Source organism: Periplaneta americana, chromosome 15, assembly GCF_040183065.1.
Source record: "Periplaneta americana isolate PAMFEO1 chromosome 15, P.americana_PAMFEO1_priV1, whole genome shotgun sequence".
Lineage (NCBI taxonomy): Eukaryota > Metazoa > Arthropoda > Insecta > Blattodea > Blattidae > Periplaneta > Periplaneta americana.
Genome location: NC_091131.1, coordinates 13,103,139 through 13,126,909, shown reverse-complemented (window position 1 = coordinate 13,126,909; position 23,771 = coordinate 13,103,139). Strand labels below are relative to the sequence as shown.

The 23,771-nt window shown below is 32.8% G+C and overlaps 1 protein-coding gene and 1 non-coding gene across 8 annotated transcripts in view; one reads left to right on the top strand and one right to left on the bottom strand.

The window, feature by feature from the left end:
- Window positions 1-4,875: 4,875 nt before the first annotated feature.
- The window catches only part of LOC138714650 (myelin regulatory factor), a 472,560-nt gene continuing 453,664 nt past the window's right edge, over window positions 4,876-23,771 (bottom strand). For all 7 annotated transcript variants that reach the window (XM_069846712.1, XM_069846710.1, XM_069846708.1 and 4 more), the window contains 5 exons: window positions 22,858-22,978; window positions 20,373-20,562; window positions 17,996-18,233; window positions 16,399-16,495; window positions 4,876-13,690 (listed from right to left, as the gene is read on the bottom strand). In XM_069846712.1, coding sequence (XP_069702813.1) covers window positions 16,412-16,495; window positions 17,996-18,233; window positions 20,373-20,562; window positions 22,858-22,978 — 633 coding nt within the window. In that variant the 3' untranslated portion in view covers window positions 4,876-13,690; window positions 16,399-16,411. The remainder of the gene's footprint in view (window positions 13,691-16,398; window positions 16,496-17,995; window positions 18,234-20,372; window positions 20,563-22,857; window positions 22,979-23,771) is intronic.
- Window positions 14,118-14,191, top strand: TRNAT-UGU (transfer RNA threonine (anticodon UGU)). Its single transcript has one exon. It is a non-coding gene; the product is annotated as a tRNA-Thr (tRNA).

The window sequence follows — 23,771 nt, the reverse complement described above, 5'->3', positions numbered from 1 at the left end:
AAGAAGGAAAGACATTTAGTCATTGAAAGACGATTACCGGTATTCCAGTTTATATTGCGTAATCTTACCAAATTATGTTATTTTAACATTCATTTAAGAGTACAGTGAAACCTCTCATTTACGGACATCGAGGGACATAACGATCTATCCGCATCTGGGAGGTGTCCTTTATTGGGAGGGAGGCTTCCCAATCTAATAGTAAATTTATAATATGCATTATGTATCCCTTCACGCTTTAAATGGAATGTATTACTGTAGTTTAATTATAAATACAATCTACTGCTGCATGTTGGGATCCTTACAGATTAGAACATATTAAGACACTGGAAAAGATTCAAAAACGGGCTCTCAAGTATTGTCGGAAAAATTCACCATTAAAATGGGACACACTCACGGACAGGAGAACGCGAATTCGATTATGCGCACTGTTCAAAACATACAGAGGTGAGCCTGCCTGGAGAGAAATAAAAAATAGGTTGCAGCCGCCAAATTACTCTTCAAGGAACGACCACTCATATAAATTGAGGGAAAGAAGGCAGAGGACGGACACTGGAAAGTTTTCTTTTCTCAATCGTACTATCAGGGACTGGAATGCTTTACCTGCAGACTTACTAAAGGCTTTACCAACAACCAAAAATGTATTTAAAAATAGGCTTAAGGACTTTACTAATAGACGATAATTATACACAGTATTTAAAGGGTGTAATTGATATTTTGTTATTGAAGTGTTCTATCAGTGAAGAATTATGTTGTGTCAGTGAAGTGTGTTGAGTAAGTGAAACGTGTTCCTGTCAGTGAAGCTTTATAGTTTATAGTGGCAGTGCAAAGTATTTGAACAGTGAAATGTTTTTGAAGTGTTAGTGAAATCAGGATAGAATCAGTGAAATGTGTCGTAGTTCCAGTGCAGTGAGTGAGTTGACAGCGAAATGAGTGTAGTGTTGAAAGGTACTTGTGCAGATATGAACATATCATACTCGTGGGTTTTAGTTCGAACATAGGTTTAAGGTACAAATTAGATTTACTTTAAATGTTATTTTAACTGATCGTGCTTCATTTAATTTAGGATGTTCCTTGTTGTTATTATTATTATTATTAATTATTGTTAGTATTAATTATTAGTATTATTATTAATTGTATTTTTTATTAATTGTGTTTATTATTGTCTTTATTGAGTGTAATTAGTTACCACTGCCACCGGGTATATACCCATTGCAGTGTGAATAAATACATACATACATACACTGTACTAAAGTGCATTCTTTGCAACTTTGAACTACAGTAGGTAAGACCGAAAAAGGAAAAAACAGTGCTGTGCCATGCAATTTTATTCTAGGGCTACAGTTATACAGCACCGGTACTGTAATTTACAGTTTTCAACTTAACCTTTACGTCCAGGTGCCATGTCTCTTGAAACAGAACAACTGATTGAAGTGAAGAGAATAATCCTACTAACCCTATCATGTATCGAATACAATTTCACTATCGCGGAAACTTTGGATCCATCAGACAGGTTAAATTTTATGATTTTGTTTATCCACCTGCTTCCAGCTAACAAGGGGTAGCCGGCTGGGCTAGTGGTAACCTACGAGACCCTTATTGTCTTCTTTCATGTTAAAGAATTTCTGTACAGTTCCCAAAACTAAATTTTCAATTTTTGTAACATATTAGGTCTTAAAATCCAAGTTCTGTCCGCAGTCAGGAGGTAAAGCAAGCTTTAGGACTGTGAAACAGCTGTCCGTGTCCGTGTCTGAGAGTGTCCGTAAACGAGAGTTAAATTTATCATTATTTCTATATTATTTCAGTTGGGACATAAAAATCTGTCCGTATTTTAACGAGAGTTAAATTTATCATTATTTCTATATTATTTCAGTTGGAATATAAAAATCTGTCCGTATTTTAACGAGTGTTAAATTTATCATTATTTCTATATTATTTCAGTTGGGATATAAAAATCTGTCCGTATTTTAACGAGAGTTAAATTTATCATTATTTCTATATTATTTCAGTTGGGACATAAAAATCTGTCCGTATATGAGGAGTGTCCGTATCTTGGGGGTGTCCGCAAGAAGAGGTTTCACTGTATACAAAGACATTAATAATCTTCATAAACATCTACAATAAAGTTGAATTTCTACTGTAAATTTTATAATACCAGTACTGGTAATGATTCCTTTCCACAAACTGCCAGTAATTTCGTCTAATTTCATAACTATAAGTACCGGTAAGTAATTCAATATCTTGTAGAAATACCATTTTTTAATTCATGACCAAATATCTTCTAGGGACTACCGCATTTTACTGTGTTTGTATTAATGGTTTAAATACACACAATGCAATGCCTTACGCCTTCTTTTGTTTAGATGTGAGTACATAAATACAGCTGTATATGGTACTCTTGGAAACTAAGTACTGAAGACGAGTTTTTTTATTCATCTCACTTCATCAGAAAACCGTTTTATAGTGAAAAAATTATTTACATGGCATTAATACTGTCAAAATTACAGCCAGAAATAAATTTTGCATCTGTTAATAAAAAAGAGGGAAAAAGAAAGTAAGATTGTGGTAATGTTTAAGGGAAAAAAATTTGTTGACAAAACTTTATTCTTACACAGAAGTAACCAATGCTTAAGGGTTACTTATCCTGCTGAAATTTGATTTATGAAAATTTCCACGGTAATTTTCAATATAAGGATTAAATGACAATTTACTTCCACGTAAAGCATGCTATGATGAAAATGTTCAATGAAAACATGATATATTTATTGTAACGAAAGAAAAATAAATGAAAATTTATTATTAACAATGCTGAAATGCAGATATGAGAATCTTCGAGTTGACATAATGAAGAAAATGAGGAAAAATTTTGTTTATGTAACAATTGCATATTATTTTCTAAATCATGGGAATGCCATTAGTACTAATCGATAGGTCACTATGCAGAGAGTTAAGCTCTAACCTGTACTAACTAAGTTTATCTAAATCAACAACAAAAAAAATCATGTTAAATGCACCATTCCATTGATAAAAATTCACTCCTTTCTTTTTATTAAAAAAACAAACAAACAAATAAAACAAAAGAAAAAAACATTCATTATTTTTACCGACTTCTTTTCATAAAATATTTCATTTATAAGCACGAAAATTCTCATAAATCCATTTAAGCATTACTTAAAAGACTCCTAGGAATTTTATGAAATAAATAACAATTCAGTTCATAAATAATAATCACATTCTTAGAATCTAAATTAAAATTGCACATTAACAAAGCTAGGCCTAAATAGAAATAATAATCTCATATCAAAATTGATCACTATAGTGTGACGCAATGTTTGAAGAAGATATTCTAAAAACCCTTTAACAGTCAACTATCTCTCTGAAAATTATCATGAAATCATTATAAACTAGGTAACGGATTTGTGTAGTAATAACAAACATTCTCACTAATAATACACTTATTACATCAAACTCAGAATCATTAATCGTCAAGAGTGTGTCCTGAAGAATGACAATTTTACGCACAACGTATAGATTGTACAAATACAAGACTTCAACATACAGAAATGTACCGTACTTAAAATGGTCCATATGGGAATATCATTACCTTTACAATAGATCATCCACTTTACTAAATAATTAAAATATACATACAATTATTCTTCATACATTCGCTTACAACCTAGGCTTAATGTCTTCTCCTACTCGGTAGCAAGATTATATTTGGGTTTTACACCACATCTGCAGATCTAAGTTCCTACATTAACATTTCCCTTTCTGACGTAAAATGTAAAATCCAAATAATCTTGCATCGTACTGAAAATCTCCAATCATTTACTCTGCTACCTAATACTTTAATGATATAAGTACATCAATAGTGTAAAGTGTATTATGTACAAGAAATATTTCTCTTCAGTCTAATTCTACAACACATGTATAATGCTAAGTATGTTTAACATATTATATGGAATACATTACTAAACTAATATCATAATATTCAGTTTTGTATATAGTTCTGCACTGGTATCACAAATATTATGACATATATTTAATATTATACAAGTAAATATATTATTTATTCTTTTTTTTGTTCTAAGATACAAATATGGACGGTAGATAAGTACAGGTAGGTTATTTTCGAGAAACAATGCAACATTACTTGCAGCATGTTCTTGTTATTTACACAAACAACTGAGAAATGGACGGCCGAAAGTCATTTGTTTAGAATATCAATTATGTTGACTTACACTCTTGAGCACCCTTCCAGTCGCTGACATGATTATGTAACTCAATAAGATACATCTGTATAAAATCAGATTATAACAAAGTATGATCTATTATCAAGGAAGTGAAAATCTAATCCTTTTGTTGCACACCTCATAAAAGTTTTGTGTTGGATATGCAATGTAACCAACATAATTATGTATAGCACAGCAACCTTCGTTAACGTCACTTTAATAAATTTTAGTGACGTCATTATTATTATTATTATTATTATTATTATTATTATTATTATTATCTCATCGGTAATGAATACAATCCAGATCACCCCTGAAATGTGTTTCAATTTTGTATTCTGTACCAAATTCTTATAACGAGTGCAAAATTAAAACGTGTGACTAAATGAACTTTGTAATGCAAAACAAATTAATTGTCGAAAAAAATGTATATACAGTATTTAAAAAGAATAAAATGACTCGCTGTTGTAAATATAATGAATAAAAACACTGCAGATATGTTACTTTCGGCTTCATTAAAAGGAAAACATAATTTGGGCAATCATCATGTCTGTAATATAAAAAAAAATAGTGTATAGATCCTACACCATTACACAGAATTAAATACTAAATTTTGTAAACACGGAATTTTTCGAAAACCACGTTTCTTTTTTTTTCAATATTTTTATGTATTTATATTTAAAAACTGCTGAAGTTAATTGTTGTTAGTTATAACCAAAAATGCCAAATGTGGAATTTGATAAGTGTCGTCAAATTTTAGAATAAGGTTTTCTTTATCCCTTTGCAGCACAGTAAGCTAAAACATTAGAACAAGATGTAATTTTTTATGTTTTTCTATCATGGATCATAAAAAAGCTTCGATCATTTTTTTTTTAAACTCTGCACACAATTTCAGAAAAATGGTTACTTTGAGCGATCATTAGGGATTTTGATATAATAAACCAATTTAGCATAATGTAACATTTACAATGGTTTTACAAATGTATAGTTTATTAATGTTGTTCTTTTTATACTTCAGATACACAATTAATTCATTACTTTTGATGATACAATTTAAAACATTTCTTTTTATCGTTCAGGCAAAGTGCCACTTTGCACGTTGAACACAAATGGCACCTCAAGAGGTTGTTGCATGTTGGAACATCTGTGCTATAATTGTAGAGAAAGAAAAAAAAAACTGTGGTTCTTCTGAATAATTACTATGCTGCAAAGGGTTATAGGTTTTACAAAACAGAACTTTCAAATGATATAAAGTTATGTAAAATGTATGTATCAACGAAAGAAACTTCCAAAATGTTTAAAATTATAAAATGTTATTATAACCAAAAGTTATAAATGATGGAAGTTAAGTGTTCAGTAGTATTTAAAGAAACTTAGAACAGAAAGTAAACCTACAAGCTGCTTATCAAGCATATTGAGTAAGAGTATTATTTTTCCGTCACTTTTTATGGCAGACACTGTAATAAAAAACAGCTTTTAATAGATGAAATACACTCCGATCTGACCAAGTTCTTACTAATGTGTTCGTTTAAAATAAAAGGAATGATTGCTGCGTTGCATTGAAAATATTGATGTTGTATATCTCAAAACTTGGCTAACTGCTATGAGAAGTGCTGTCTTCAAAGACATAAAAACAAAAGTATTTTAATATGAATCATTGTCATTAATAAAAAAGATAATATTTGCAGTTCTACACAGAATGCAATTATGAACATTTCCACAAAGTTATTGCTCAAACCCGAAAGTCTCAGAAAATTTATCAAACTTTTAAACACATCCATCGGTTGCATGTACCAACATACTATTGTAATAACAAATTAAATAAATTTATCTAAATTTTGAATTTTTAATAAGTGGCTAAAATTCTACATTTCTAAACATTAATTTCAAATTATGAATTGAAATATCGCACCATTATGAGAGATGTTATCAGATATTGCAATTTTAAGCATTACCAACCATAAATCCTGAAACAGTGTTCTGTAACTGGTGAAGATCTACTTAAATCTACCAAATGATCTGCGTCAGTTATTGGAAATAGGGATATAGCTATAGCAAAAGAAGTGCAATTACGATTTTGAGTAATATGAGGCAGTTTTTGATAATAACTTTCCTATTGTACTGCTGTTTTTATAGATGCTGATGGGAATTCATTGTATAATGCTCTCTAGGCAGATGAATAGTACTGTGACAACACAAATTAGTTCTCAAACGTACTTAATTTTGGTGACGGTATCTGGCCGATTTCTACAGCTTCCTGCCAACGTCAAAAAATTTCATTTTTTTTAAGAGACGGTATCTTAGCTTCTAATGGTTAGATTTATTTCAAATTTTCTGTAGGTATTTAGCTGGTATTGTAGCATAAATTGACACTTCTTTTAAATAATGGTTTTTAAAGCAGATTTCTTGAAAAAATACAGGAAAAAATTAGGTAAAAATTCACACATTCAGAAAAAATTATAAATTTACAAAATATTGTTATTTTTGAAAACCCTTCCATCAGATTACTTATAAGTGTGTCAGAAATAAGCTGTAAAAGCTTCACTGTTCTACTCCCAACAGTTTTAGAGAAAAGGTACAGTAAATATCACTAATTTAACATGTGTTAAGATAGGAGATTCCCTGTTTCCTTAAACGTTTGTGATTTATATCTATGGGGAATTTGAAACAGAAAGTGTGTGTGAACAGTCCACACAATTTTGAAGAGCTGAAGAATGAAATCAGACAAATGCTCTGTGAAATTATAAATATGAGTTGCAGAAGGTGTTTTAGAATTTTCTACACCATGTAATTCTTACATCCAATGAAAGACATCATTTTTAACATATGCTTTGATAAAAGGGGTAAGATCAACATAACGTTGTCTTATTACCTCTTACCAGTGCATTATTTTTAAAGCCTAAATCACCTCCATTCACTGCCGATTCGTTTTCCTCCTGTGAGAGAGACCGGTCGAATTTTCTCACTTGATATATGTGTTAGAATTGATTATAATGACGGTAAGTTGTATATGCCACGCACTGTACTAGAAACCCTTCAATTGTAAACGTAGTAAATTATTAATAGGAAAAAGAGATATTTAAAAAATGCCTTCTTAAGAATGATGCACCCGTAATATGAACACAATGTAAATGCAATCTGTTTCTGACACTGAAGCGAGGTAATGAATTTAATTATCACTGCGGAATATATAAATATTTAAAGAAAATAATCTGTCCTCAATGCGGGTGACCATAAAGATCCAGAATAAAAGCCTACAGAATAATTTAGAAAGACAGGAATTGTTTAGTAAAAAATTCAGAGAAATGCAAACCCAACACAATCATCAATGGCCAAAATATAAATGGTAATGTAATATTTGGACTGAATCCTTAAGAATATTCAACAAAATTTTTTGAATTTCAAAAAATCGGAGACCGAGTGCTTTTAAAATATCACATGTGAATTTAGGAAGTGTGCCACGTGCACCAAACAAAAGGCCAGAAACACTCCACTGACTAGTTGGAATGTTATATTTCTCACTTAGGTAAGGGATGCAGGACTCATAAATGGATTTCTTCTCCTCATCAACGTGTTGTGCCTGCAGGGCATCCCTCTCGAACCGGATTGTAGGATCAAGAACTATTCCCTTAGATTGACTCCTGTGGATGGCTACAATATCTGCTCTTCTGTTCGAATCTAAGGATGAAACGCAGTGGATCTCCTCGTATACTTCCCATCCGCGACGCTTGAGGACATCAGCAATGCCGGTCCTGGCCTCATGGTGTCGATTGTTGCCCAGCAGCTCCGTTTTTCGACAGAATCCCAACACGTGACCAAGAGTTTCCGTCTCGTTGCAGCCGGGATGGCGACAACGGATTGTGTTGAAACTTCTGCCGGGCACAGATCTAACCGCAGATAGATTGCTGGATATTTTAATTGCATTAATATATTCTGAAATTGATAAATTTGCTTTTGATGACATCCAGGAATTTGCCTTGGGGCACTCAGAATACAGGATAACACCTTTGCCCTTATGAGGTAATTTACACCACGATTCAAAACTTCTGTTCCGCAAGATCTCCCTCAAGAGCAATAGAAGACTTATTGATGTTTAATCTACGTGGACTCAGTTGCTGTTCAATATGCAGGTTCCTTACAAAGTTAAGATGCATATCATTAATACGGTGAAGACGATTACAGATGTTGTAATGTTGAATGCTGGCCTCCCACTCTGCACAAAGAATTCCCAAACCTCGGACTTTTTTACTTGTGTATAACATTGAATTTGGTGTATCATCGGGTAGCATCATAATTTCCTTCACAGCACTTCTAATAATTTTGTCAAGATCTCGTAAGAATGTATCTGATAACTGAGGTAATGGAGCACATTGTAAAGGGTAAATCAAACCAGGCCATATATATTCGTTTATGATTTTTATGTTTACATGGAATCTGAATTTTAAACTCAGTTTCTTAAAGTTACTGAAAGCAATATTGCTTCCTATATTTGTTGTAGAAATATAAACAGTGCACTTCCATAAAGCTATATCCCTAATTATATTTAATAATTGTTAAAAAGTTTTAAAAATAGAGTCATACAATATCTGAAATTTAAAAAAAAAAAGAGAAAGTTTATAAATTACTGTGGGAATCAATGGTCATTACATTTTTTTTTTTTTTACTTTTCACCTGTGGGATAAGCCTAGACAAAAAGACATAATGGATTTTTTATTCTCAGTATGTCAATTAATATCATCTTTACATATAAAATTACATGATCTCCCATTTATTTCTAATAAACGTAATTCACTAGCATTCTACATCTCCTAAATCTGAAACTTGTGATTTCATCTCTCTCTTAATAACGTATACAAACTGTAATGAGATTCGTTATATTTACAATGCTATATACATATATGAAACATGAACATCAATGAGAAATACCTTATTTACCTGAAGAAGATACATTACTCTTTATAATAAAGCATCTGAAAATCGATAATCTCATTCTGAAAAACATTTTACTCTAAGCAATATACAGAGCAGAAGTCAAATAATCCTGCAGATTGAAAGAGACAATAGGGTACAGTTAAAGGAATAAGCAACCTATATTACGTTTTGCCATTTTCACTCCAATATGAAATGAGTACCATTAAGGTGAAATTACCCGGAGGTAAAATAGTCCCCCAATTGGATCTCCGGGCGGGGACTACTTTAATGGTACAGAATCAACTCACCTGCATAGAATTGGAATATATCAGTCCCCTAACTGCCCATTGTGCAACTCAAACCAAGAAATGGATTCGGAACACCTCAAAATCTGTGCTTCAGTGGCTGACCATGATGATAATATCTTTGAAAAATATTGGAGTGCAAGAGGTCAAGTGACTTTATTGTCAAACGCCTGGCATTAGAAAACAACAACAACGTTTTGTGATTAAATGCACGGTTAATTAAAATATTAAGTTTGAAATTTCAGCAGTCCGGCAACATCGCCACTAACACACTCTACTCATGATACAGATGTAAGAGGTCAACGAACTCTGTATGTGAGCCTCCCTCTCTCACTACGACGTTGCAATCTACTCGTATCGTTCAGTTGCTTGAAATTAGTGGCTTTTAAATTAAATTTACACGAAAACCGTCCATGCTATGGAAATACACCAGGGAGATAAATGAATTATCGATATGGACAAAAATCACGATCCTACTCGCAATAGTTACCGAATAAGCAGGTGTTAAACATTTGGGATAAAACATTTTTTTTTTCTTACAAAACTATCAACTTTCCACCAATAAGGTATTACACTTTTTTGTTACATGCAACATGAGCTATTCACTCTGAAAATCTGCAGGGTTATTTCACTTCCACCCTGTATTGCTATATTGCTACTGTCCTGTGAATGGTACCACAGTAAAGTCATTTTAATTTTGTAACAGTGCCTCAAAATTATATTTTGTTGCAATTTCATTGAAATCTGTTTTTTTTTTTATTGTTGTAAACAACGTTTTATCAACAGTGACCGGTTTTTAATGTCACGAACTTGATTCTTCAGCATTAATTTTCGTTTTGATTAATGGAATAAAATTCAGTCACTACCAAAAGGTAGACATTTATAAATTAAGACAACATTACTTAGAAATTTTACTATCAAAAATAAAAGTACCGGTATTAATTTTCCGTGTTGAAATACCGTCAGGTCAGAAATAATTTTAATAACAAAACACTATTACCATTTTAATTTCTACATCTTGATTACACAACTTTCATTTTAATTTCACTTAGAAATGATTCTGAATTGTCTTAGAAATTAAGACGTGTAAACTAACCAAGTTGATTTAAGTAGCTTTTAATATTATATTTGTGGTTATGATTAGGAATCATAAGAAAAGATTTAATTATAAAATTTTACAAGATTTTAGCTGTTACTCTCTCATACAGGGTTCAGACTGCAGTAGGTGCGTTCGCAAAAGAAAAAAACTATAATATTCACAATAACAAGAGTACCAGTATTCCTTTTTTCTGAATCTGGCAATGTCGTACAGTAGCATAAACAAAAAATTCATTATAGCATACTGTGTGGTTATTATTTATACATTCAAGAGAAGTTAAAAGAAGGAAGCATAATTTTCTGATATTCACTTATTTACGAACTTGTCTCAAAAGACAAAAAATAAGTCTATGTAACAGACAACGTTTTGCAATACAGGGTGGCTGTTACTTTCAGTGTACATCCACCTTGTGTAAAATAATAAATAAATAACATAAAATAAAAATTTTCTCTGAATATTCAATAGAATTCTGGTATTCTACTCTTTTACTAATGTATTACAATAAATTTCGTAGAAGAACTTACTAATTTTATGCAATTCGTTTTAAAAGAATTTCTAAATGTTTGGAGATGTCCCAAGAAAGTAACAACCCAGGACAATTCACAGTCTATCCTTAACCGCTAATTCTTTGGAGTACATTTACCCTCAATTTTCAAAAAGATGGTCTACATCTTTTTCTAGAGGTACGGAACTGGAATGTGAACAATAAACGACAGAAAATCTGGTAAAACCCGTGAAATATCACTTTCTAAATAAGTAGCAAGCAACAAAATTAAACTGTTCGGTTTCGAGTTGTATCACCCTTGGCCAAAAGGCACCAGCATACTTAATGTATGTGACAAAGGGTTAAAATAATCAGTGGCATACGCACAATTTTGTCAAGGGGGGGGGGTTATTATTAAAATTGTTTACAATTTACATTATCGGTATTTTAAATTCTGTGTATTATTATTATTATTATTAAAATGCACAAAACATTAAACGAACATTTCACAGTATAAAGTTACACCTCAAACTAACGAATGGGTGAATATCGCACTTCAAATGAGTTTAAAATCGAAAATGTACAATATTTAACGTCTGTATTGGAGAACTGTCAAAACAACTTTTGTAATATGTTTCACCAGAAGTTAAATTTCATATTGTGTCGGCTTAATTCCATTACAAGGTCGGTACTAGGCGGTAGGTCAGCATTGTTATAATTCGAACATGCCCCAGCAAGAAGCACAGAGATTATATGGAAGCAGGGGTAGGAGGACTATACTTTATGTCGATGTAGATTTTGTTACTCTGACAGTGAAAAATGAGAGAAAAGAACACGATTATGGATAAAAAAAATATTCAAACCTAAATATGTAATTTCCTTGCATGTGCCCCTGGAAGTAATAATATCTTACATCATAGATGGGCATCGTGCCTCACTTGAGAAATAATGCCTCACTGACCTTCAGAGAGCAATGCTCTGAGTGACATCACCTTCACAGTCCCCGTCCCTCCCTAACATAGCTCCTAGGCGTGGGCAGGTTCTATATCAGTTTCATAAGCAATATCAGTGGTGGCATAATGGCATTATCAAAGCAGTGTGTACGCGTTAGAAAACGATTATTTCATGAGAAATGGGAGGAAGAGTTTTTTTGCTGTTTAGAAGGGGAGAGCATACGATGTAGGCCTATGTTATGCTCGAAAATCCTATTAGGCATTAATAAATTTAATATACAACGACATTACTCCTTATGTCATAAAGAACATGCTGAATTAGAAGCTAAGACAAATTAAATGTTATTTTTCGTACTATTCCGAAGAAAATTTATGATCTTAACATTTGCATAGTATACTAAATACGACATTATATCTTAAACACGCTACATTAAAAGGTAAGAGGAATTAAATGTTGTTTGTACGTATTATTTCCAAACGAAATTAAAAAAATATATATATCAAATGTGCGTAGAAAACGAAATATGATTTTCTGAAATTATTTTAGGTCGAGAACGTGCAAATCTATAAAGTAATCTTGAGAAACGCCAGAATATTCAAGAAAATAAACGTAGACAACGTGATGGAATATTATTGGCTAGTTACGCAATTTCTCGCCTGTGATTTAAATCAATTCAATGATGGAGAAATAGTAACGAGGTTTATGATTAAAGCTGCCGAATTAATTTGCCAAATTGAATAAAAGTTTTCGAGTCTCTCACGTTAACCAAGCGCTTTCCTAATAATTCGCCACTGACCGCCTTAGCGATTACGATAAGGTGACGCAGGTCACAGAGTTTATATTTCCCATCCTACTCTGCAGTCTCCTCTCCTAGTAAACAAACTATTTCAAATCGAGTGCCTCACGTAACCAAAAATTGTGCCCATGTATGTCTTACATAATATAGACGAAAAGAAACTTCGTCCATGTGGAAATTAAGACCTTCCCATAAAGAGAAACATCTTCACTTCTTTCTATTGTAATAATAGAAAAGATGAAATGTAATTATTCTATACTAAAAAAAAAGAGTTTGTTGATTTGATGACTTAGCATTTAGATAGCAAATACTATTTACTAATAAATGAAATAATATTTAATTGCAAGATGTGTACAACAGTTATGTAATTATACAATTATGAATTGAGATCACTTCCTCCAATGTAGAAGATCAGCAGTCAGCTGCTGGAAAACAACAGCAACGTCCAAGTTCTTGACTTTCGTAGTAAATTCTTATCATCAGGTAAATAAAGTAACGGGAGTTGTATATTGCCTTTGAGTACATGTAACACATGTCATGGCAGATAAATGCAAAAATGGAATGTATGAATCCAAATTACTGTAATTTGCTTGAATCCAAATTACAAAATATTTTAAATTTGATTCCAAAGGAAAAGTGATGCATGTGTTGCAGGACTCTACCTATGTTATTGATACATAACGATACTCTAAAATTTCTCATGTATGTATATTTAATTCTACTTTAAAATTATGTCCATATATTATATTTTGAGTGAATCATTTCATTAAATTACGCCACAGATTTAATAAAATGCATCTCACTAAGCATCAGAAAATAATTATCCTATGGCAATAACTTGTTCCCAATTACCACAGTTAGACAGACAGTCGACCACAATCCTGTTCTGGAGGAGCCATCTTGATCTACCTGTCGAACAAACAAACCAATGTATGTTTTTTGTCATCAACTCCTTACACGTAAGCATAATTTACCAGTTAATATTTGAGGAGAAAAATTCTCTCTAGTGCCGGGGATCGAACCCGGGTCCTTGGTTCTACGTACCAAGTGCTCTGATCACTGAGCTATGCCGAATTCAATCCACAGCACCGGACCGAACCTTCCTCCTTCAGTGTTTCCCTTTGTGGCCTGACCCCAAGTTAGGCATATACGTTGACGTTTTTTTATGTCAAAGTCAACTGCCATTATACACGGGGCGCACTCAACTGAATGACTGTTTGGCCAGGATTCCGCAGTTAAGTGCACAGTAATCTGTACAGAAATATGCACTGCTAGCTATCCGGCCACAAAGGGAAACACTGAAGGAGGAAGGTTCGGTCCGGTGCTGTGGATTGAATTCGGCGTAGCTCAGTGGTCAGAGCGCTTGGTATGTAGAACCATGAGACCCGGGTTCGATCCCCGGTGCTGGAACGAATTTTTCTCCTCAAATATTAATTGTCAATATTACAGATATTATTCTGTAAGACAAATTAATAAAACCTTTAATAATTTACCAGGATACAACCAGGATACAGGTACTCCAATTGCAGAAAAGAATAATTAAAATTAGAAAGCAAGTCCCTATCCGATCTGAAAGTATAAGCATTTTTAGAGAACTAAAAGTTCTACCTGTGCCCTGCATATATATACTAGAGGTAGTGTGCTACATTCATCAAAATATAGACGCTTTTAAAATAAATTCATTGTATCATGAGTATAGTACCAGAGCATCCAGGAACATACATTTGAATTACCACAGACTTACCAGAAGTATTAACAGTTTATCACATAGAGGCAGTAATCTTTATAACAAACTCCCACAAAATATTAAAGACCTTAACATGCGAAAATTAAAAAAAGAGGTAAAAAATATTTTATTAAAACACTTGCCTCTTTGCACAAATGATTATCTAAATTTAAAGCTCTAGTATTTAACATTCTCCTCCTGATACTACCTTTGATGGTTTTATGTCAGGTAGAGTTAAAGCCAAGACTGGGAAGAGAAAACAGAGAGACTGCATGGGACAGTGCCACATGGCTCTAGCTTGGAAGAAAAATATTAGTATATCTGAATTAGTGTATTCTGAAATTGGTACAATTAAGATTGACTTTTACTTGTAAATTAGTATTAAGCTCTATGTACAGAGGTGTGAAAATTATTAGAATAATCTTAATTTTAAAGGTTTTTTTAATAGTTCCTCCACAAATATTAATTGAATTGATGAATATTGGTATATATTACTATACTGATGTAGGATGTATTTACTACTAACAATGCCGGAAAGCATTGTTGTACATTGGTATTTTTCTTATTTTACAATTGTTATGGGAATTCAGAAATTATTATATTATGTTGGCGGAATTGGAAACATAAAAAATTATATGCACAAAACAGATGTATACGTTCATTTGAACCTTCACAACAATGTAAACGCAAAGAACAATTTTTTTAAAGCATTTCTTAATTAATTTTTGATGTTTCCAATTCCGCCAACATAATATAATAATTTCTGAATTCCCATAACAATTGTAAAATAAGAAACATACCAATGTACAACAATGCTTTCCGGCATTGTTAGTAGTAAATATATCCTACATCAGTATAGTAATATTATATACCAATATTCATCAATTCAATGAATATTTGTGAAGGAACTATTAAAAAACCTTTAAAATTAAGATTATTCTAATAATTTTCACGCCTCTGTATAATACTGTATATATTAGCTTGTGTCGCCGAAAATATTCTCACCTTCAGCGTATAAATTAAAACATTTGTAATTCTGTATCCTAGCATATTTAGCACTAGATGTATTATATTATGTATTGTCAATTTTCTGTATACTGACGACGTCATGAATGCTTGTCATTCTTACAGCTTAATAAAAATCTATCTCTCTATCTAAATTGACAAAAACATATACAAGTATTGGCAAAATAGACTAAGCAAAACATGTTTTGCTTTACACCCAGTAATTAAAATATCAGGTCTGAATTCTGCTTGGTCTCTCTAATATCCCTGCTTTCATTTCCTCATGATGTATGGTGTAATATTCTGGGGAAACTCAACCAACAGTAAATTCATTTTCAAATTACAGAAGAGACCTTTGAGAATAATCATGAAAGCAAGCAAGAGAACTGGTTGCAAGTAAATTTTCAAAGAATTACATACTCTATCATTTCCTTATGTTTATATCTTAGAGAGCCTTGTCTACATAAAAACAACCTGGTCAGAAAAACTCTAGCATACATTCAGACAACACAAATCCAACTTATCTACCCATTTTCAAAATGTTTGCCCATTACTAGTTTATATATTAAAATTACTGGTACTAAGTCATACTAACACAAAAAATGCAGCATATCAGTGGAAGCAAACTTTTCACGAATTCATTGAACAAATGAAATGGTCGGAGAATAAGCAGCTATTACATGAAACTGTTCCTCATTTTAAACTTATTAAGTAACATTACGTCGGCATTAAACATTCAGAAATATGAAAAATTATTTTCGAAGTGAAACATAATCACACACTTTTACTACAACTACATTCATAAATGCTTATCACTGTCAGAGACGTTTCATGTGTGAGTTTTAGCTACTTATATTAAAACAGTGGGAAAGTATGACGTAGTTACCTTCCTTTTCTTCTCATTCATCGCAATCTCTGTAGAAATGGAAATTGTACTCCAAGAAGTCAATTCCAAGCTTGTCATTAGGGAGTAGGCACACATTCTGAGGTCAAGAGAAGACAAAATCAGTCAAATTCATATCTACAGTCTTAACAATTAGTGGGCTTATTAACAGAAACTTGAAAGATAGACACAAACATTGGATTTGATACCAACAATAATTCTATTATCCTGAAAATACAGACATCAGTAATGAACTTGTAGAAATCTTTCATACGTGAATTATACTAATAATAATAATAATAATAATAATAATAATAATAATAATAATAATAATAATAATAATAATAATAATTAGGAACATTAAACCCAGACGTTTGAGATGGGGAGGGCATGTAGCGAAATAGACCTTTGGGGAGGCCGAGACGTAGATGGGAAGATAATATTAAAATGGATTTGAGGGAGGTGGGATATGATGATAGAGAATGGATTCATCTTAGTCAGGATAGGGACCGATGGTGGGCTTATGTGAGGGCGGCAATGAATCTCGGGGTTCCTTAAAAGCCAGTAAGTAAGTAAGTAAGTAAATACTGGTAGGTAAGTAAGTAAGTAATAATAATAATAATAATAATAATAATAATAATAATAATAATAATAATAATAATAATAATAATAATAATAATTATGATGGTGGTGGTAGTGGTAGTAGTAGTAGTAGTAGTAGTAGTAGTAGTAGTAGTAGTAGTAGTAGTAGTATTAGTAGTAGCAATAATACAACAACAACAACAACAATAATAATAATAATAATAATAATAATAATAATAATAATAATAATAATTATGGTGGTGGTAGTAATAGTACTAATAATTGTGATAATTGTGTTAAAAAAATCCTGCCAAATCCTAATTAATCACATGGTGCCACATTAATAGCAATTGTAATTTTTCACGCCCTTTTCTTTGTTTCCCTTCTTTAAAATTTAATATCTATGTTTACGTATGTCTAATAATTTTCTTTTGAGAATATACTGAGTCCATAAGGGCTACCCTCAATGGGGGGCAGTTTACTATTATTTATTTTTAATAATAACAATAATAATAATAATAATAATAATAATAATAATAACAATAATAATAGTGATGATGATGTTGATAGTGTTTGACAAGTACTACAAACTTATGCGAAAAATTTTTCAGAAGATTTTATTAAATCAGAATAAATTTGAGATATAGAATTACATGGAATACATTATTCCCTAATGTAAACTGTTACTATAAGTAAATAAATGAAGAAATGAATAAATAAATAAATAAATAAATAAATAAATAAATACTGAAATAAATAAATCAGTAACTAAGTAAATATCATTGTGTTCAAAGTTAAAACCTAAAAGAAAAGAAAAAAAAAAAATATATATATATATATATATATATATATATATATGGCTAAGCTTTATTATTGTCCCTGTCACTTACGTTTAAATGATTTCATTATAATTGTTTCAATAACTGTAGTGTTTTCCTGACATGAATTATCGACGATAATCGAAGCTGTACTGCATCCAGATAAGATCCTAAATAAAATTCGCGAGATCGGTACTCACCGTGATGGACTGCAACAGAGGCACTCTGTAGCGCAGTGTGATGCGTGCAAAAGATCCTACATCGACTGAGAAAGTTGCGATGGCATTGTTGCCACTGACTTCCGACTGCTGCTGGTTGTGGAGCCCCGAGGTCAGCTCGTCACTGGACCAGTTCTCGTTGCTGCGCCACGCGCAACCAAAGGGGCCGATAGGCGAGTGGCACAGCTCAGCTGATTGCGAGCGTGCCATCTGTGAGAAACTACAAGCAACACGCAATGACGTCTTAAAACACAGCAGCATCATTGTTAGATTAATGTATACTGACGATGTCATGAATAATTGTATTTCAATGACTAATAAAAAATTTTTAACTGCCCTACTCTAATTTATCTGTTCTCAAGAACTCCATAAAATAACTAACCGCCATTTGCATTCTAATTCTTAATGCATGTTTTCTTTTAATTATCTCCTTTCTTTGGAAACATCTATACTCAACAATGTAACGTCGTTGTAATGAATAATTGTAACTATAACTGAATCAGTCGGAGCTAAAAGGAACTAACAAGGGAAGGATTTCGGCTCGAACAGGAATTTCGTATCCAAAATTTGTATACAGGCCCATCTTTACATCTCTGTAAAGTCCCCAAAAGCATTCGTTTGTGTAATGTGTGGTTTGTCTGTTAGAGCACTGCACAAGTTGAGGGGTGGGGAGAGCACTGCACAAGTTAAGGGGATGGGACACCTTACCCGTAAGCCTAGCCTAGCCTAGAAGCTAGTGCGAGTGGTAAAATGTCTAAAGCCCATTTAAGAACATGTTTCTCTAACGTTCTGTCTGAAAATATTGCAGCTAATTAAAAATGTTGTTGTTGTTTTCTAATGCCAGGCGTTTGGCAATAAAGTCATTTGACCTCTTGCACTCCAATATTTTTGAAAAATGGCAAGTTGTAGCCGATTTAAGTGAACGCCATATTTTAACGTTTTGGTGGCTACTTCATTCACATACCCCCCAGAATGTCTGGAGGATCACACCTGCTGTTGGTCGACGGGTCCATTGGACCTAGCTGGGAGATCTTGTTGATCACCAGCTTTCCCTCCTTAAGCCACTGGAGGACGATTTTAGTGCCATAGCAGGTCAGCACTAGGAACAGAAAAGTAGAAAGAGGAGGAAAGAAAGGGAAATGAACCCCTAGACCTCGAATGCTCTAATGCCGTCAGGATCGAAGAAAGTAAGAGTTCAGTCAGAGGACTGGATAGGAAAAGGTAAAGAGGGAATTAGGTATTGGTTAGATAATCAAAAATGTACACTGTTGTGTGAGTCATTGAATGTGCACAAGGACACAACCTTAATAAATGAATCATTCCAAGGCTAGGACATAGAATGTATGATCATTTCACCTAAAAAACTAAATATTTCCAGCCTCTGAATATCTGTTTCCTTAGACAATACAAAGTATATGCTCGGAGGATAACAGATTGCATAATGACTTTTGCTGAGAATCCAGAACTTAACTTGGGAAATCGAGTGTTTTTAATGAAAATGCACTCTGTTATTCATAACCAGTTGTCTGCTCCAGTGTACCGCCCTATGCTTCAGTATTCCTGGCAGTCAGCTGGTTACGTGAATCCTGAACAAGTCTCGGACTTCAAAAATGTAATTCAGGTGGCATTTGATTTTTCAGCACTGGAGTGTGGTTCAGAAGATTGTTCAGGTGTTGCTTCTGCGTGTTGTGCTTATTGCTTTGCTCCATGCTGTTTCATGCATTTTATAGAGAATCCTCATGTACATTTTTAAAGAAGTGTATTGACTAATACCAACCAAACGGAGAGTTACACAAATAAATGCTTTTACGGTCTTCATCACCATTGTGAGGTAAGCCTTTGTACAAATTTTTAACCAAAAATTCCTGTTCGAGCCGAAACCCTTCCCTTGTAAGTCACTTTTCACAACTTTTCAGGAGAAGCAAAAAATATTCCACTAATAACACAAATATTATATTTTTATATTATATAAGACAAAAGAATATTTAAAAGTCTTAGTTCCTTCTTCCACCTTTCGATGCGTATGACATCTGTTGTTCAAATTGTTGCATAACCCAAAACTGCATATTTTGACTTCGTTCCTTTTAGCTCCGACCGATTCAATTATTTTAAAGCCACCTGCAGTTGTTGTTCCAATAAGTATACATGAATTTACTCACCAGATGCACAAATGAGACCTTCATGGTAACGTTTATTTTGTAATCTATTTGTGATTTAATTGACGTCTTCAGAACCTCAATACAGTAACAATATTTACGACTCAAACCTCAGGAACAGTAGACTACCGGTATTCTTGTTTTGTAAGTGTCGTGATTATAATGTGTATTAATGTAAATTAAACTGAAGGCGCAACACTCACTGAAACTGCAGAAGCAGAGACTCGTCGGGCATGAACCTGCTGAGCGGTATCGTGTAGGTGTAGTTGTAGGCCGTGCGGTCTATGCAGGGCACGAACTCCACCCCGTCCTGTGTTGAGCAGAACTCAGAGCCCAGCGTCTGGTTGAAGTGCCTGCCCCTCACACTCACGGACACGCCCGTTGGATCTGCATCTAGATGAAGGAAATCAACCTTACAATTAATATACGAATCTTTAAGCACACTTTTGTTTTAAAATTAGCATAACCTATTTACCTAATTCCTCACTTCACACTTTTAGCATCCCACCACAACCGTGATACACGTTCACAGCATAACCTTGTTCTATCAATTCCATTTCATCAAACATCTCTCTACTCTGCTTCCTTCACAATACACACAGCCCGTTCCTGGAATTCCTTGTCACAGGAAATCAGGAGCAGTCGGAGTCTAAAATCTTTTAAGAACACTCTACTTAGAAATGTTTTTAATGAACAGAACTAGACTCTTGCGGAAGTTTCTAAATAGTCTTAAATGACCAAGTTGTTATTTTTTTTCTCCTCTCTCTTCTTCTTTTTTTTTCTTTTCTTTTTTATTATTTTGATATATTACTTAATCATTTGTATTTGTATGCCATTTAGTACGACTTTGCTAATCAGCATTTTATGTCTTGTAATCCACAGGTATTCTCCTATTATTATATTAACTGTATAATAAATCTCAAGTGAATTAATCGTCGAATTTATTTCGAACATTTTAGGTCTTATAAATTGTGTGTTTGTGTGTGTGTGTGTATTCCCCTTATGTTATGTAACTGATTTTGATTACCGGTATGTGTAATTTTCTACCTTATTTTATATATGATGTAACCGATCTTGACTATTTGTAATTTTATATTATGTAACTGATCTTGAATATTTGTAATTTTCTACTATATTTTATGTAATTTATAAGGTATTTTCTTTTGTGTTGTTTTGTAATCTAATTTTGTATTTCATATATATTATTGAAACCTGGTTGAGTGGAAGAGAAGGCCTCATGGCCTTAACTCTGCCAGGCAAAATAAACCTACTATTACTACTACTACTAACTCACATTGCTTCAACGCTTACCAGTAATCAGAAAAACAGGACAAAAGTGATATTTTTACTAAAACGACAGGCAGGCCAGGATATAGGAAAATAACGGTACTGTCCCATTAAAAATGATATGTATGGTGACCCTAATTAATCTGGAATCAGCTTCACACATCCTCTGTGATTGTGTTGCTTTAGCCAGCCTTCGATTTATGATCCTGAGACCTCCTTTACCCAAACCTCAGGATTACCACGTCACTCCTGTTTTGAAGATTCCATAGAAACTAATTAAGTGATCAGGACTTCTATAGGAAGGAACTGCAGATATGGTAGGAATAACAAATTGCCACAGATCACAGTTCGAGGCATTTTAATGCGACATTCTACAGTGCATAATGTTGTGAGAAAATTTTGAGAGAGACTTGAAGCATACCCAATTAATGCAAAACCACCACTTCTATGTATATTCAACATGAAAACCCGAAACCAATTCCGAAGATACAACAAAAACCTACTTTTATAAATTAATAATACAACCTATACAGTAAAAATAAACTATAATTAAAAAAATGTAATCAACAACATATACAAAAACAATTAATTAATTTTAACATAAAAATAAAATAAAATAAAATAAAATAAATAATGCATAATTAATTGATTAACTAGTGGACTTACTCGTGTTAATTATGGAAGTTTGTGCGGCTTACAGCTGTTTCAGTGCTTCACGCACCATCCTCAGAGCCTACTAGATCTCGGCATCATCTTGAACTTCTCTGCCTGTTATGTGGGTGTGTTTGATTGTTGAAAGGTGTTGAAGAGTGGAGTCAAATAGTGTGTGTGTACTGAAACACACCCCGATCAAATTCTCAACACACAGATCAATTTCAGTACACACACACTATTTGACTCCACTCTTCAACACCTTTCAACAATCAAACACACTCACATAACAGGCAGAGAAGTTCGAGATGATGCCGAGATCTAGTAGGCTCTGAGGATGGTGCGTGAAGCACTAAAACAGCTGTAAGCTGCACAAACTTTCATAATTAACACGAGTAAGTCCACTAGTTAATCAATTAATTATATTCAAGTGTTAAAAGTAGTGTACCAGTATGCAAAATTCAAAATGAAATAATTTATATAATATTTGTACAAGAAAAAAAAATGTTGAAGGAGGAAATTTTGCCCTTCGAAACTTTGAACGGTATAAAATTTCATGCAGAACATAAAAAAAACTATTACGATAATAGTGAGCAATTGCCCAAGAAATTCTTTTCTGACATTGCGGGCCACATGACGGAAACTGCAGCGCATCTCCAGGCCATGAAAGTGCTGCTTAACAGTAAGAAAATAAAACAGGTACATTACATCAGTAAAGACAAACAGACGTTGATATTTTCAATTGATTACCTGAAGAAGAGTCAATGTTGCTGTAAATATTCTCGCCGTCATTCCAGTCGTCGGATTCTCGTCGCCGACGAACAAGAATATCTGCTTTGTTCAGTCTGTGAGGCTTCAACCATGGAGAAGGCTAAACAGCAACAATGATGTCCAATAAGATACCGGTACTCTAATATTATTATTATTATTATTATTATTATTATTATTATGCACAAATTCACACTCAGTTTCAATTATATCTAGTCTAGTCTATTTTTATTTTATAATTGTTATTAACCCCGAATTTTCCGAGATTGAACTAGGTATGAGTCCTAATATTCCAAAAAAAAAAAAAAAAAAAAAAAAAAAAGTCTGGTGAGATCAGTAGCGGCTCCCATTTTGAATTTGTGGTGCACTGTATTACTGGGAACTACTTACTAACCAGAATATATGTTCGACAATGCTACAAACAAGGAGTAAGCAAGTGAAGAACAAATATGTAATATTAGAAATATATCACTAATGATTAGGGTTAGGAATTTGATGAAATTGCATCTTTTTTCTAGTAAGCCTAAGCCAGAAACATAGCTGCTTTAGTATTTATGTGTTATGTGATAAAATGAGTGTTTTAAGACATTTAGGGCATTTTTTTTTGCATTTTTTGCCTCTTACAACTCATAAGAGCATCTTTTGTTTTATTCGGACATTTTTGAGGCATTTTCATTTAATTTTTGCCATAAAGCCCCATTATTAATATAAAATAATGTTTATTTCCTTTGATATTTTGATAAAAATAATTTACAGGAGAAAATAAATGAAACCTCAAGACAACTAGAACAGTGGTTAGCTAGCAATAGACTAAAACTGAATGTCAGTAAAACCGTTTGTATGTATTTCAGTCAGAAACAACTACATGACTCCATTGAAATACTACTTAATAATAC